Here is a 12556-nt window from a genome sequence, read left to right as displayed (position 1 = left end):
TTTGGGTAGGGTCTTACGGGAGCAGGGAGGAGGAAACCCATAGCTCCCTGGAGAGGGCCTGTGAGCTCAGGTTGGGGAAGGTAGGGAAGGCAGTAGAGGGAGATGTTGACCAGGTAGATGACTAGGACTTTGATAGGCAGACAAGGGGGACAACATCCCGGGCAGCGGGAGCAGTTGCTGCAAAGGCACTGTGGCCTTTGAGACCATGGAAGCTGTGACCGTGGCACAGACCTGACTGGGTTCCTTGCTGATTGATGTGGGGTGTCAGCACTGCCTAGAGGTTTTGATAAGTTCTGTCTTAGGTTCCTCCCCTGCTAAATCCTGAAATGGTGCCAAAGTGATGAAATCTGGTCATTTCAACTTGACCATACCATGGACGAAATAATGTTAAGTGTGAGTGCAGTCTATTAGGAAAATCAATATGGCATATTGGCAACCAGCCACGTGTTTTCAAGGGAGAGCGTTGATGCACTCCTGTGGTTTGTGCACCATCCATCTGCTGTAGATGTTCCTAGGAACACTGCTTACATATAAAAATGTTGTCATGGTTTAGCAGTGGAGGGGAGGAGTAGCAGTAACCTGAAAAGGGCCAGTTAACGTGAGCCATGGATTATTCCTTTCAAGTTTTTTTGGGGGCGGGGGGCAGTGGGCAGAGGGAGAGGCAGGGGGAGAGAGAATGTTAAGCAGGCTCCACGCCCAGTGGGGAGCCCGATGCAGGGCTCCATCTCTCAACCCTGAGACCATGACCTGAGCTGAAATCAAGTCAGATGCTTAACTGACTGAGCCACCCAGGTGCCCCTATTCCTTTTAAGTTCACAGAAGCTTTCATGCCTGGCCCAGTGTCTTTTAGGATTTGGTCCTGGGTCAGTTCTATTGGACTTCACCAAGAAAGGGCTCTCTAGGTGGGCACTTAGATACTTCTCGGTAGTGTCTTGCTGCTAGCAGAATGGACGTTATAACTGCCTCCCTTACTTAGTCCTTAGCTCACCTTTTATTAGATCATCATTTATTGTTGTTTTGTGTGGCAAGATGCTAGATGAGTCTCCTGGGGCAGGCGTTCCTCATCTAGTCAGGCCTGGGTTTATTAGAATCACCCGGGACTTTGTTAATGTGGATTCTAGGCCTCTCACTAATTCTGGTTCATTAAGCTTGAAGTGAGGTCTTGGGAGTCTAATCTTTCAAGTTGCATGGATGATTCTGGTGCTTGTGAAAGAAAGTCTGATGCCTGGTGTGTGCTTAGGACACGATCAACATGACTGAGCCTACCTCTGTGCTCTCTCTCCCTGCCATCTCCCTGCCCTGCCATCCTCACCCCATGCTTCCAAATCTGCTTGATCATTCTTCTGCATGTCTTTACTTTTAGCAGTTTCGGGGTGTGTGTGTGTGGGGGGTTGTTTGTGTTTGGTTTGGTTTTGGCTACCTATATAGGTATCCCTAAACAGTAGAATAGCTTGCTTGGTTTTGAACTTTATAAAAATGATTTCATTCTGTATATGATCTATGAATTTGGTTTTTCACTCAAATTGTTTCTGTGATTGAAACAATTTTGTGTGTGTATTCACGTATATATAGCTGTAATTCATTCATTTTCCTTGTCGTATAATGGTGCTTTATATGAGATACCAAAATGTGTCTGTTCTCTTGTGGATGCATGTTTGAACTATGACAAATGGTGTCAAGAGGTTTAGGGCATGCTTTGTTATGTATGTGCAAATGTTTCTCCAGAGCTCTGCTGTCCAGTATGGTAGCCCTTGGCCACCTGTGGCTATCTAAATTTAAATTAATTAGAACTTAAATTTAAAATCCAGGTCCTTAGCCACACTAGTCACATTTCAAGTGTTAATGTGGCTAATTGCTGCCCTAGTGGACAGCACAGATACAGCGATATAGAGTGATTTTGTAAAATACTGTCTCCTTGTGGTCTTAATTTGCATTTCCTGTTAACTGACATATTTTATATGTTGATTTGCCATTCATGCGTCCTATTATGTGGAAGGTCTGTTCATATATTTTGCCATTTTTCTACTGGGTTATTTGTATTTTTCTTTCCTTTTTTTTTTATTTGTATTTTTCTTAATGATTCGTAGGTTTGTTTTTTTAAATATGGTTCTGACTTTTTTCCCACAGTTTATAGCTTTTCTTTTTACCTTCGTTAATTAATTTTAAGGTGGTCAAATATATTTGATTTTTTTTTTTTTTTTTTTTTTTTTTTTTGGGGAGAGAGAATGAGAGAGAGCACATGAGAGTGGGGAGGGTCAGAGGGAGAAGCAGACTCCCTGCCGAGCAGGGAGCCCGATGCGGGACTCGATCCGAGGACTCCAGGATCATGACCTGAGCCGAAGGCAGTCGCTTAACCAACTGAGCCACCCAGGCGCCCAAATATATTTGATTTTAAGGTGGTCAGTTTTTTGTTTTTGTTTTGTTTTTTAAGTAGGCTCCACTCCCAGCATGGAGCCCAACGTGGGTCTCAAACTCACAACCCTGAGATCAAGACCTGAGCTGAGATCAGGAGTCGGATGTTTAACCAGCTGAGCCACCCAGGGCCCCAAAAGCTAATTTTCTAGCAACATTTACTAAATATTTCTACCTTTCCCCAGTGACCTTCAGTGTCACCTCTGTCTTAAAATGAGTTCCCAAGATCCATGGGTTTGTTTAGGAGTTCCTTGTTTTCTGTTCCTTGGATCTGTTGGACCAGTACCACTCTGTGTAATTATTGTAGCTGTATAAAAAATCTTGGTATCTGGTAGGACAAGTACACTTATATTTTTCTTAGGGGTGTCTTGTCTACTGTTGGCCACTTTGTTCTTCCATATACATTTTAGATTTAGATACATTTAAATTTTAGATGTAGATTAAATTTTAGATTAAATTCTTTAAGTTTATTGGAATCTTACTAAATGGCTTGATAAATTTATGGAGAGAACAGATCTTTATGGATGTGAGTCTTTCTACACATGGCATATATCTACATTTATTTGTTTCTTTGATGTCATTCAGTAAAGTCTTACAGATTTTTTCCAAAAGGTTGTGCATATCTTTTGTTAGATTTATTCCTAGGTGTTTTAGATTTTTTTGTTGTTGTTGCTGGTTTGTAAAAGTGCAATTGATTTTGGAGTATTTACATCTAGCCACTCAGCTCTTACTAACCTTAACAATACTCTTTAATAACTCTTACTAACTTTTATTAGTGGATTCCTTTGAAATTTCTGTGTAGAGAGTCACTATCTGTGAATAATGACAGCTTTATTCTCTTATACCTTTTAATTTTTTTTTTTTAAGATTTATTTATTTGATAGAGAGCACAGAGGGAACGGGAGAGAGAGAAACAGACTCCCCACTGAGCAGGGAGCCCCATGCGGGGCTTGATCCCAGGACCCTGGGATCATGAGCTGAAGGCAGATGCTTAACCGACTGAGCCACCCAGGTGCCCCTGATTTCTTTGTTTTTTTTTCCGTTCTTACTGCACCAAGCAATGACCACCAATAAAATGTTAGAAACAATTAGTATGCACATCCTTGTTTTAAACAGAACATTTTATAACTTTTCATCATTAAGAATAGTATCTATTGTTTTTGTTTTTTCAGATAACTTTTAGCAGTTTAAGGAAGTTATGTTCTTAGTTTGATAAGGTTTTTTTGTAGCCATAAATTTTTAAATTTTGTCCATTTTTTTCTGTTTTTGAATTGATGAAAATTTTTTTTTCTTACTCTGTTATGGTGAAAAATTAAGTTTAAGGATTTTTCTAATGTATTCCTGTGATAAAACTAGCTTGGCTGTGATGTATTTAAAATTTTTTTAAATTGAAGTATAATTAACATACAGTGTTATTAGTTTCAGATGTACAACATGATTCAACAATTCTGTACATTACTCAGTGCTCACTATAAGTGTAGTTACCAAACATTATTATAATCTTATTAACTATATCCCCTATGCTGTGCTGTATTATAATTATTTTTAACTCCACTGGATTTGGTTTGCTAATATTTTGTATAGGTTGTTGGATCTGTGTTCATAAGTAAGACTTGGTCTGTTTCTCCCCGCCCCCACTTTTTCTGTTTTTGATATGAAGTTTAAAAGTAGCTTCATAGAAGGATTTAGGGAGTGTTCTGTCTTCTTCTGTTCTCTGGAGGAGTTTGTGTAAGATGGTAATGTTCTGTTTCGTGAAAATTTAGTAGAACTCCTCTATATAATCATTTTGGTCCTGCTTTTTTAAAATTTGTGATTATAGGGCTATTTAAGTTTCTTCATGTTTTTTTTGAGTCTGTTTTATTTGGTTATAGTTTCTGGGAATTTGTCCATTTTGTCTTGTTTCAAATGCATTCGCTAAAGTTGTTAGTATTTTTTATTTTTCTGACTACTGCTGTATCTATAATTGTCCCCTTTTTCATCCCAAATATTGATGGATGATTATTCTTATTTTGGCTAGTTTCTTCATTTCTCCTACCTTCTTTCTTTGGGATATTCTTTACTTCCCTCAAGTTTATTCTTTTATAATTTCTGTTACAAATGAGTGTCAGATACCTAGCTAATTAATTTTCCTCTTTTCTTTTCAATTAGAGACACCTAAAACTGTAATTCTTCCTCAGGTTTTACTGTACACAATTTTGTATTTCCAACTAAATATTTTTAAATATCCATTATGATTTCTTCTTTGACTCCTAAATTAGAAACATTTTTTAAAGTTTCCAAACATACTGAGGTAGCTTAACTATATTTCATAGGTTCTAAGATGAACCTTCCCCCCCAACACACATTTTAACACCTTATAATCGGTGGTGTCTTAGAGTCTGATATATTTGTCTTTTGTTGTTGATTTCTACCTTAATTGCATTGTGGTTTATATGTACTGATTTTGAAATTGCTTTAAACTCGCTTTGTGACCTATTCCTGAGGTTAATTTTTGTGAATGTTCAAAGTGAGCTTGAGGAGAATCATGTTTGTAATTGTTATGGGTTCTATATAGGTACAACCAAAGAAGTTTGTTAATTTTATTGTTTAAATCTTCTGTGTTTTTATATCTTTGTCTGCTTGCTCTGTCAGTACTTGAGTATTTTGAAATCTCCCATTATAGTGGTGTTTTCTTGATTTTTCTTCAAAATTCTGTTGAATATTTATTTTAAGCTCTCTAATTAGAAGCATACATGTTCAGAATTGTTATTTCTTCATAGTGAATTACACTTTGTTTCATTATCAACTAACCTACTTTATCTCTTGTAATGTTTTTGGTCTTAAATTCTGTTTCCCTATTATTGTAATAGGTAGCTCAGCCTTCTTTGGGTTAGTATTTGCCTTAGTAACTCTTTTGCTGTTCTTTTGCTTTCAGTCTTTCTGGGTCTTGTTTGTTTTTGTTAAATTTTTTGGTGATTCTCATAAATAGCTGATTTAAAATTTTTAGGCTGTTAATCTCGTTTTATAGGTAGGCTTAGATTTTTTAGGATTTTTGATATAGTTTTGCTATCTTAATTTTACTTTAAAAATATTTTTTTCCTCCTGTTCTTTAAAAATTATGATTTTAAAATCTTTTGTTCATTTGTTTTCTTCTAGTTTGGATTTGTGTATTCTGTTTTTGGTGGCTAAACTTGCAACTTACCAGAAATACTTAGCAAAACCTAAAGTTAAATAGCTGTCTTACTTTCCTACAAAATTATACGTGGACCTTAGAACTTTGAGCTATAATCACGTCTTCCTTACATGCTGCTACTGCCCAGGACTTTAGTATGGTCATGTTTAACACACAAATTAGATTGTATTTGCCGGTTTCTTTGTTCACTAACCCTTCCTTTCTGTGATTACGGCCTTCTTTCTGAGATCATTTCTTTCCTTGTTGAAGTGCATTCTTTTTTTCTTTTTTTGACTGCCCTAAATATTAGCAGTAATGGTAGAGCTGGAGGTATGATTATGTCTTCTCTAAGCTACATAGCAGGAAAAGTACATTCTTTTGACATTCTTTCAGTGAAGGTATTTTGGGTGACTTTCAGAATCTCTAGCATGTCACTAAAGAAGAGATTTCCTTTAATCTTTAAGAACTTAACTAAATTTTTGTCATGTATGAATGTGTCCAGATAGTCCTGCAATCCATCTGTGGTTCTAACCAAGATGAATGATAAGGACAACAAAGAATCTGAAGTTCAGGTGATGCTTGAAGATAAAGTGCTCTACTCCTTGAACTGGCCAGGGGTTTAAGTTGTCTTTATAACAATAATGTAACTGGAAGGAGATTAAGAACCTGAAATGAAGACTTTTCATTCCAGACCACCCCAGGTCTTTGAGGCTACCTAAAATATAAATGGTTATTGGAGCTCCTGATACCCAAAGTTTTAATCCCCAAGATTGGACATAGCTCAAATTACCATATTTTTTGTTACAGCTCAGAGAGTGGCAACAGTGTGAAAAGACTGAAATCGGACCCTGACCCAGATGACAAGAGTCAAGGTAGGTGGCAGCTTCCATTTCACTATTCATAATACACATGAGCCATAGTACAGGGGTGGACTGCATTCTATCTATGAAGGAATGCATGGATCTCTAAGCAAGCCTTTTTCTACCAAGCAGGATTTAGACCCGAGTATATCAGCTGCCCTGCCAACCAATATGTTAGATACCAGTGGAATTGATAAATGACAATTATGATCCCCTAGAAGTGCTTACACAGACAAAGCCCTGGTCATATCACTTCTGCTCACAAAGGGTTTTTCTCAGTCTCCCCCAAATGTCAAGTTTCTTGATTTCACCTGGCTGGCTACCAGTGAGAGGTAGAATGCCTGGCTCTTGCTGATGTTTGATTGGCTTGAGGCTAGAAGCCTAATAACAGTCTCCAGAAGTATACTTTCTATGGTGGTTACTTGTATGCAATCAAATCTGGCACTGTATTAAGTGGCACAGAGTTGTAAGTGAATGTGAGTGTCCTGACGGCTGGATCAGGGATGAGAAATTCAGGAGTGTCTTTAGTTCTACCTGTGACTCCCTGTGGGATTGAGATGCTGTGCTAAACTCAATGGGTCATCTATAAAACAGGGCTCACATTTATTTCTCTCTCAAAAACTAATGGATATTTAAAAATAATATATGTGCTAAGTAACTGGAATTTAAATAAAAACTTTAAAAAATGAAAAAAATAGGGGCACCCGGGTGGCTCAGTTGGTTAAGCAGCTGTCTGTCTTCGGCTCAGGTCATGATCCCGGGGTCCTGGGATCAAGTCCCGTATCGGGCTCCGTGCTCAGCGGGGAGCCTGCTTCTCCCTCTCCCTCTGCCTGCTGCTCCCCCTGTTTGTGCTCTCTCTCTCTGTCAAATAAATAAATAAAATCTTAAAAAAAAAAAAAATGAAAAATATATCTGCTGAGGGGCACCTGGGTGGCTCAGTTGGTTAAGTGTCTGCCTTCAGCTCAGGTCATGATCCTGGGGTCCTGGGATCGAGCCCCGCGTTGGGCTCCCTGCTTGGCTAGGAGCCTGCTTCTCCCTCTCCCTCTGTCCCCCCCCCCCCACTTGTGATCTTTCTCTCTCTCTCTCTGTCAAATAAATAAAATCTTAAAAAAAAATAGGCTGAGCATCGGTAATGGTGGGCTGATGCTGATAACTTTTTGCTCTTAGAATTTACTTTTTTTTTTTTTTTTTAAGTGGGGAGTAGGAGGGGCAGAGGGAGAAGGAGAGAGACAATCTTAAGCAGAGAGCAGAGAGACAGTCTGGGTGTGGAGCCCAACTCGGGGCTCAATCTCAAACCGTGAGATCATGACCTGAGCTGAAATCAAGAGTCAGAGGCTTAACTGACTGAGCCACCCAGGCGCCCCTAGAATTTACTTTTATTTTATTTTATTTTATTTTTTAAGATTTTATTTATTTATTTGAGAGAGAGAATGAGAGACAGAGAGCACGAGAGGGAAGAGGGTCAGAGGGAGAAGCAGACCCCCGCTGAGCAGGGAGCCCGACTTGGGACTCGATCCCGGGACTCCAGGATCATGACCTGAGCCGAAGGCAGTCGCTTAACCAACTGAGCCACCCAGGCACCCTAGAATTTACTTTTAAAAAGGACATTGAGTAAAGAGTCCCCCTTCGGGCGCCTGGGTGGCTCAGTCGTTAAGCGTCTGCCTTCGGCTCAGGTCATGATCCCAGGGTCCTGGGATCGAGTCCCGCATCGGGCTCCCTGCTTGGCGGGAGGCCTGCTTCTCCCTCTCCCACTCCCCCTGCTTGTGTTCCTGCTCTCACTATCTCTCTCTCTGTCAAATAAATAAATAAAATCTTAAAAAAAAAAAAAAAAAAGAGTCCCCCTTCAACATTATATATCCTCTTCCATCTAGTTCTTCCAAGGGAAACAGTATCATACATTTCTTTTGTATATATCCAGAGCATTGTATATATATACAAGCAATTATAAATATACTTTTAAAATTAAAAAATATTTTATTATAGGCAACTTAAAACATATTCAAACATTGAGATAATAGAATAATGAACCCAATCATGTAACTTCAACAATTTTTTAACACTTGTCCAATCTTATTTATACCTTCTGAACTGTAGTGTTTTGAGGCAAATACCAGACATTATATTGTTTTGTCAATAATTCTTCTTTATCCCTAAAAAATAAGGGTTCTTTGTTTTTTTAACAAGATTACAATACCATTATCACCCCTAAAATAATTATAGTAATTTCTAAATATTATCAGATAGCAAATTAGTATTCATTTTCCCCAGTTTTCTCATAATATTTTTTTCTTGACAATTGATTTTTTAAAAATCAGGATTCAAGCAAGGATCAGACATACATTATATTTGCCCTATATGGCTTTAAAAAAAAATATTGAGAGGGCGCCTGGGTGGCTCAGTTGGTTAGGCGACTGCCTTCGGCTCAGGTCATGATCCTGGAGTCCCGGGATCCAGTGCCGCATCGGGCTCCCTGCTCAGCGGGGAGCCTGCTTCTCCCTCTGACCCTCCCCCCTCTCATGTGCTCTCTCTCTCTCATATTCTCGCTCTCTCAAATAAATAATAAATTTATTAAAAAAATAAAAATAAAAAAATATTGAGATATACCATAAAATTCATTCTTTGAAAGGACACAATTGAGTGGTTTTTAGTATGTTTACAAGAATGTGTATTCATCCCCACTATTTAATTCCAAAACATTTTCATCACCCCATGGGCCCCTTAACAGTTACACCCCATTCTTCCCTCTCCCCAGCCACTGGCAGCCACTCTTCTACTTTTCTCTATGGATTTGCCTTTTCTGGATATTTCATATAAATGAAATCATGCAGTATGTGTTTTTTTTGTGTCTAGCTTTTTATTTAACCTTTCACTTTACAAAGGTCATCCATGTTGTAACATGTATCGATACTTTTTACAGCTGAATAATCTTCCATTGAATGGTATGCGGCATTTTGTCCAGTCATCAGTTGATCGGCATTTGGGTTGTTCACACTTTTTGGCTCTTCTGAATGATGCTGCTTTGAACATTCATGTACAGATTTTTGTGTGAACAACAATTTTCAGTTCTCTTGGAACTGATATGTTTGATATGTTTTTAATACCTAGGAATGGCATTTCTAGGTCACATGGTAACTCTGTTTATATGGTTGACTTTTTGAGGAATTGCCAAATTGTTTTCTCAAGCAGCTGCACCATTTTTACGTTCTATCAGCAATATATAAAGGTTCTAGTTTCTTTATATCCTTTTTTAAAAAATATTTATTTGAGAGAGAGCACGAGAGAGAGAGAGAGAGGGAGAGCAGGGGGGAGGGGCAGAGGGAGAGGGAGAAGCAGACTTTCTGCTCAGCAGGGAGCCCGATGCAGGGCTCGATCCCAGGACCCTGAGATCAGGACCCGAGCCGAAGGCAGACCCCCAGCCGACTGAGCCACCCAGGTGTCCCTTTACATACTTATCAACACTTGCTATTGTCTTTTTTATTCTGTTCATTTTTGTGAGTGTGAAGTGATATTTCATTTCCCTAATGACTAATGATGATGGCATTATGTACTTATTGGTCATTTGTATATCTTCTTTGGAGAAATATTTACTCAAATCCTGAGCCTATTTTTAAATTGGGTTACTTATCTTTTTAATGTTGAGTTGTAAGAATTCTTTATATATTCTGGATACTAGACATTTGTCAGATATATGATTTACAAATACTATCTTTCCTTACTGTGGGTTTCATTTTCTTGATAGAGTCCTTTGGAGCACAAAATTCTTAAATTTTGAGAACATCTAATTTATCTATTTTTTTCTTTGGCTTATGCTTTAGGTGTCATATCTAAGAAACCATTGCCTAATCCATGGTCATGAAAACTGAGACCTGTGTTTTCTTCTAAAAGTTTTATGGTTTTAGCTCTTACATTTTGGTCTTTGATCCATTTTGAGTTATTTTTTGTTTATGGTTTGAAGTAGGGATGCATTTTCATTCTGTGTGTATATTCGGTTGGTCTGCACCATTTGTTGAAAAGACTGTTTTTACCAGACTGCATTGTCATGGCATTTTTGCTGAAAATCAGTTATCCAACATGTATGGGTTTATTTCTGGACTCTCCTCTTCCATTGATCTGTATGTCTATCCTTATGCCATTACCACACAGTCTTGATCACTGTAGCCTTGTAGCAAGTTCTGAAATTGGGAAGTGTGAGTTCTCCAGATTTTGTTCTCTTTCAAGATCATTTTGGTTATTCGAGGTCTTTTGCAAATCCATATGAATTTTGGGATCAACTTATCAATTTCAATAAAAAAGGCAGTTGGGATTTTGATAGGGATTGCTTGAATCTGTAGATCAGTCTGAGAATATTGCCATCATACGGCATCTTTACAATAGGCTATTATGTCTTTTAAGTCTCATTTGACCTGTAAGTTCTTCCTTTTTATATTTATTTTTTTGTTTCCTTTGTTTTTGTGAAGAAACTGGGTCTTTGTCTTGTGGAGTTTCCCATACTCTAGAGTTTGCTGATTGTGTCTCCATGGTATTCCTTTATTCCTCTGTTTCCTGTAAAATGGTAATTAGATCTCGAGCTCAGTCAATTCAAGTTGATTTTTTTGGCAAGAATACTTCATATGTTGGTTTGTGCTTCCTATCATCATCATCGTTATTTTACTTACATATTCTTCTGTTCATTGCTTAATTCACATGTATCTTGGGGATCATTACATATCTGTACACAAAGAGCTTCATTCTTTTTTTAAGACTGTTTAGTATTCCATTATATGGTTGCACCATAGTATATTTATCCAATTTTTTAAATAAAGATTTATTTATTTTAGAGAAAGAGAGAGAGAGCTCACACACGCAAGTTGCGGTAGGGACAGAGGGAGAGGGAGAGAGAGAATCTCAAGCAGATTCCCCACTGAGCATGGAGCCCGATGCAGGGATCTATCTCACAACCCTGAGATCATGACCTGAGCCGAAATCAAGAGTCAGATACTTAACCGACTGAGCCACCCAGGTACCCCTATCTTGTTTTTTATGATGAACATTTAGATTGTTTCCATTTTTTCTCTGGTATGAGGTTTCATTAAATAACTTTGTACATGTATCATTTGTCACATTCATGCTGTATTAGGGTAGATGCTTAAAGGAATTATTGGGCCAGAGAGGATATAAATTTGTAATTCAGATAAATGTTGCAAAATTGCCCTGCAAAGAAGTTATCCCAGTTTACATTCTCATCAGCAATGTAGGAGCTCCATTTCACTGATATGTTTTTAATATATAGGAAACTTGCTAAATTGGCTGCTTAAATAGGATTAAGTGTATATTGTGTGTGTATACACATAGGTATATAAAACTTTACAGAAATCTTAAACGTACTTCAACTAGTTAACTAGTAGCCCTGTATCTGGTGCTTATTCCCTTGTAGGAACTATTTGTATCATTCAGTAGAAAGGAAAACTTGTGTGGCTTTTTTAAACTATCTCAGGCAGACACCATGTTTCAGAGCCACCTTTCTTAATCCCTTTGTCCTCCCCCATTCCATTCTCACAGTAGCATTCTTACAGCTGGGCATGAAATACCCTCTTTTGCTAGAAGCTAAGGCCCCACAGGAAGAATATCCCCTGAAAGCTTGCTTGAGAGTCTTGTCCTTGGCAGTAGAAGGCTTTGCCCCTTTAGGCCTCCCAGAAGATAGCTCTGTAACCCTAATGGAGATTTAGGCTTCTCCCACTGGAGGCTCTGAACTTAAGCTCCAAGCAGAGCCAGTGAATGAATGCACAGTTGGCCCCATTGACTCTCAAGTCACGCATCTGTTTGAATCCCAAGAACATTCTCTATTAGTAATTTTCGGTGTTAATTTGGTATGACAACGTGGTCCTGCAAATGCAGAAGTTGGCAGGAACTTCACTAAATGGGTGAGATCAGAGGGCACCATTTTGTTCTCTTTGGACAGTGTAACTATTTTTGGAATGAAATTTGTCAGAATTGCAGTCTCTTTTCTTTCTTGAAACCTAGATAATCGAGAGATTTGGTCTTTTGGCTTAAACTCTGCTGATGCCACCATGGTCCAGATGCCTTGCTTTCATTTCTTTCTTCCTTCCTTTCCTCCCCTCCCTTCCCCTCCCTTCCCCTCCCTTCCCCTCCCTTC

General features: G+C 38.4%; 1 protein-coding gene across 2 annotated transcripts in view; it reads left to right on the top strand.

The window, feature by feature from the left end:
• Positions 1-12556, top strand: part of PSME3IP1 (proteasome activator subunit 3 interacting protein 1) — a 34558-nt gene that overhangs the window by 19174 nt on the left and 2828 nt on the right. For both annotated transcript variants that reach the window (XM_032424581.1, XM_032424580.1), the window contains one exon: positions 6371-6435. In XM_032424581.1, the coding sequence (XP_032280472.1) occupies positions 6371-6435 (65 nt within the window). The remainder of the gene's footprint in view (positions 1-6370; positions 6436-12556) is intronic.

Source organism: Phoca vitulina, unplaced genomic scaffold, assembly GCF_004348235.1.
Source record: "Phoca vitulina isolate PV1807 unplaced genomic scaffold, GSC_HSeal_1.0 scaffold30, whole genome shotgun sequence".
NCBI classification, from domain to species: domain Eukaryota; kingdom Metazoa; phylum Chordata; class Mammalia; order Carnivora; family Phocidae; genus Phoca; species Phoca vitulina.
This window is presented reverse-complemented; position numbering and strand designations above follow the sequence as displayed.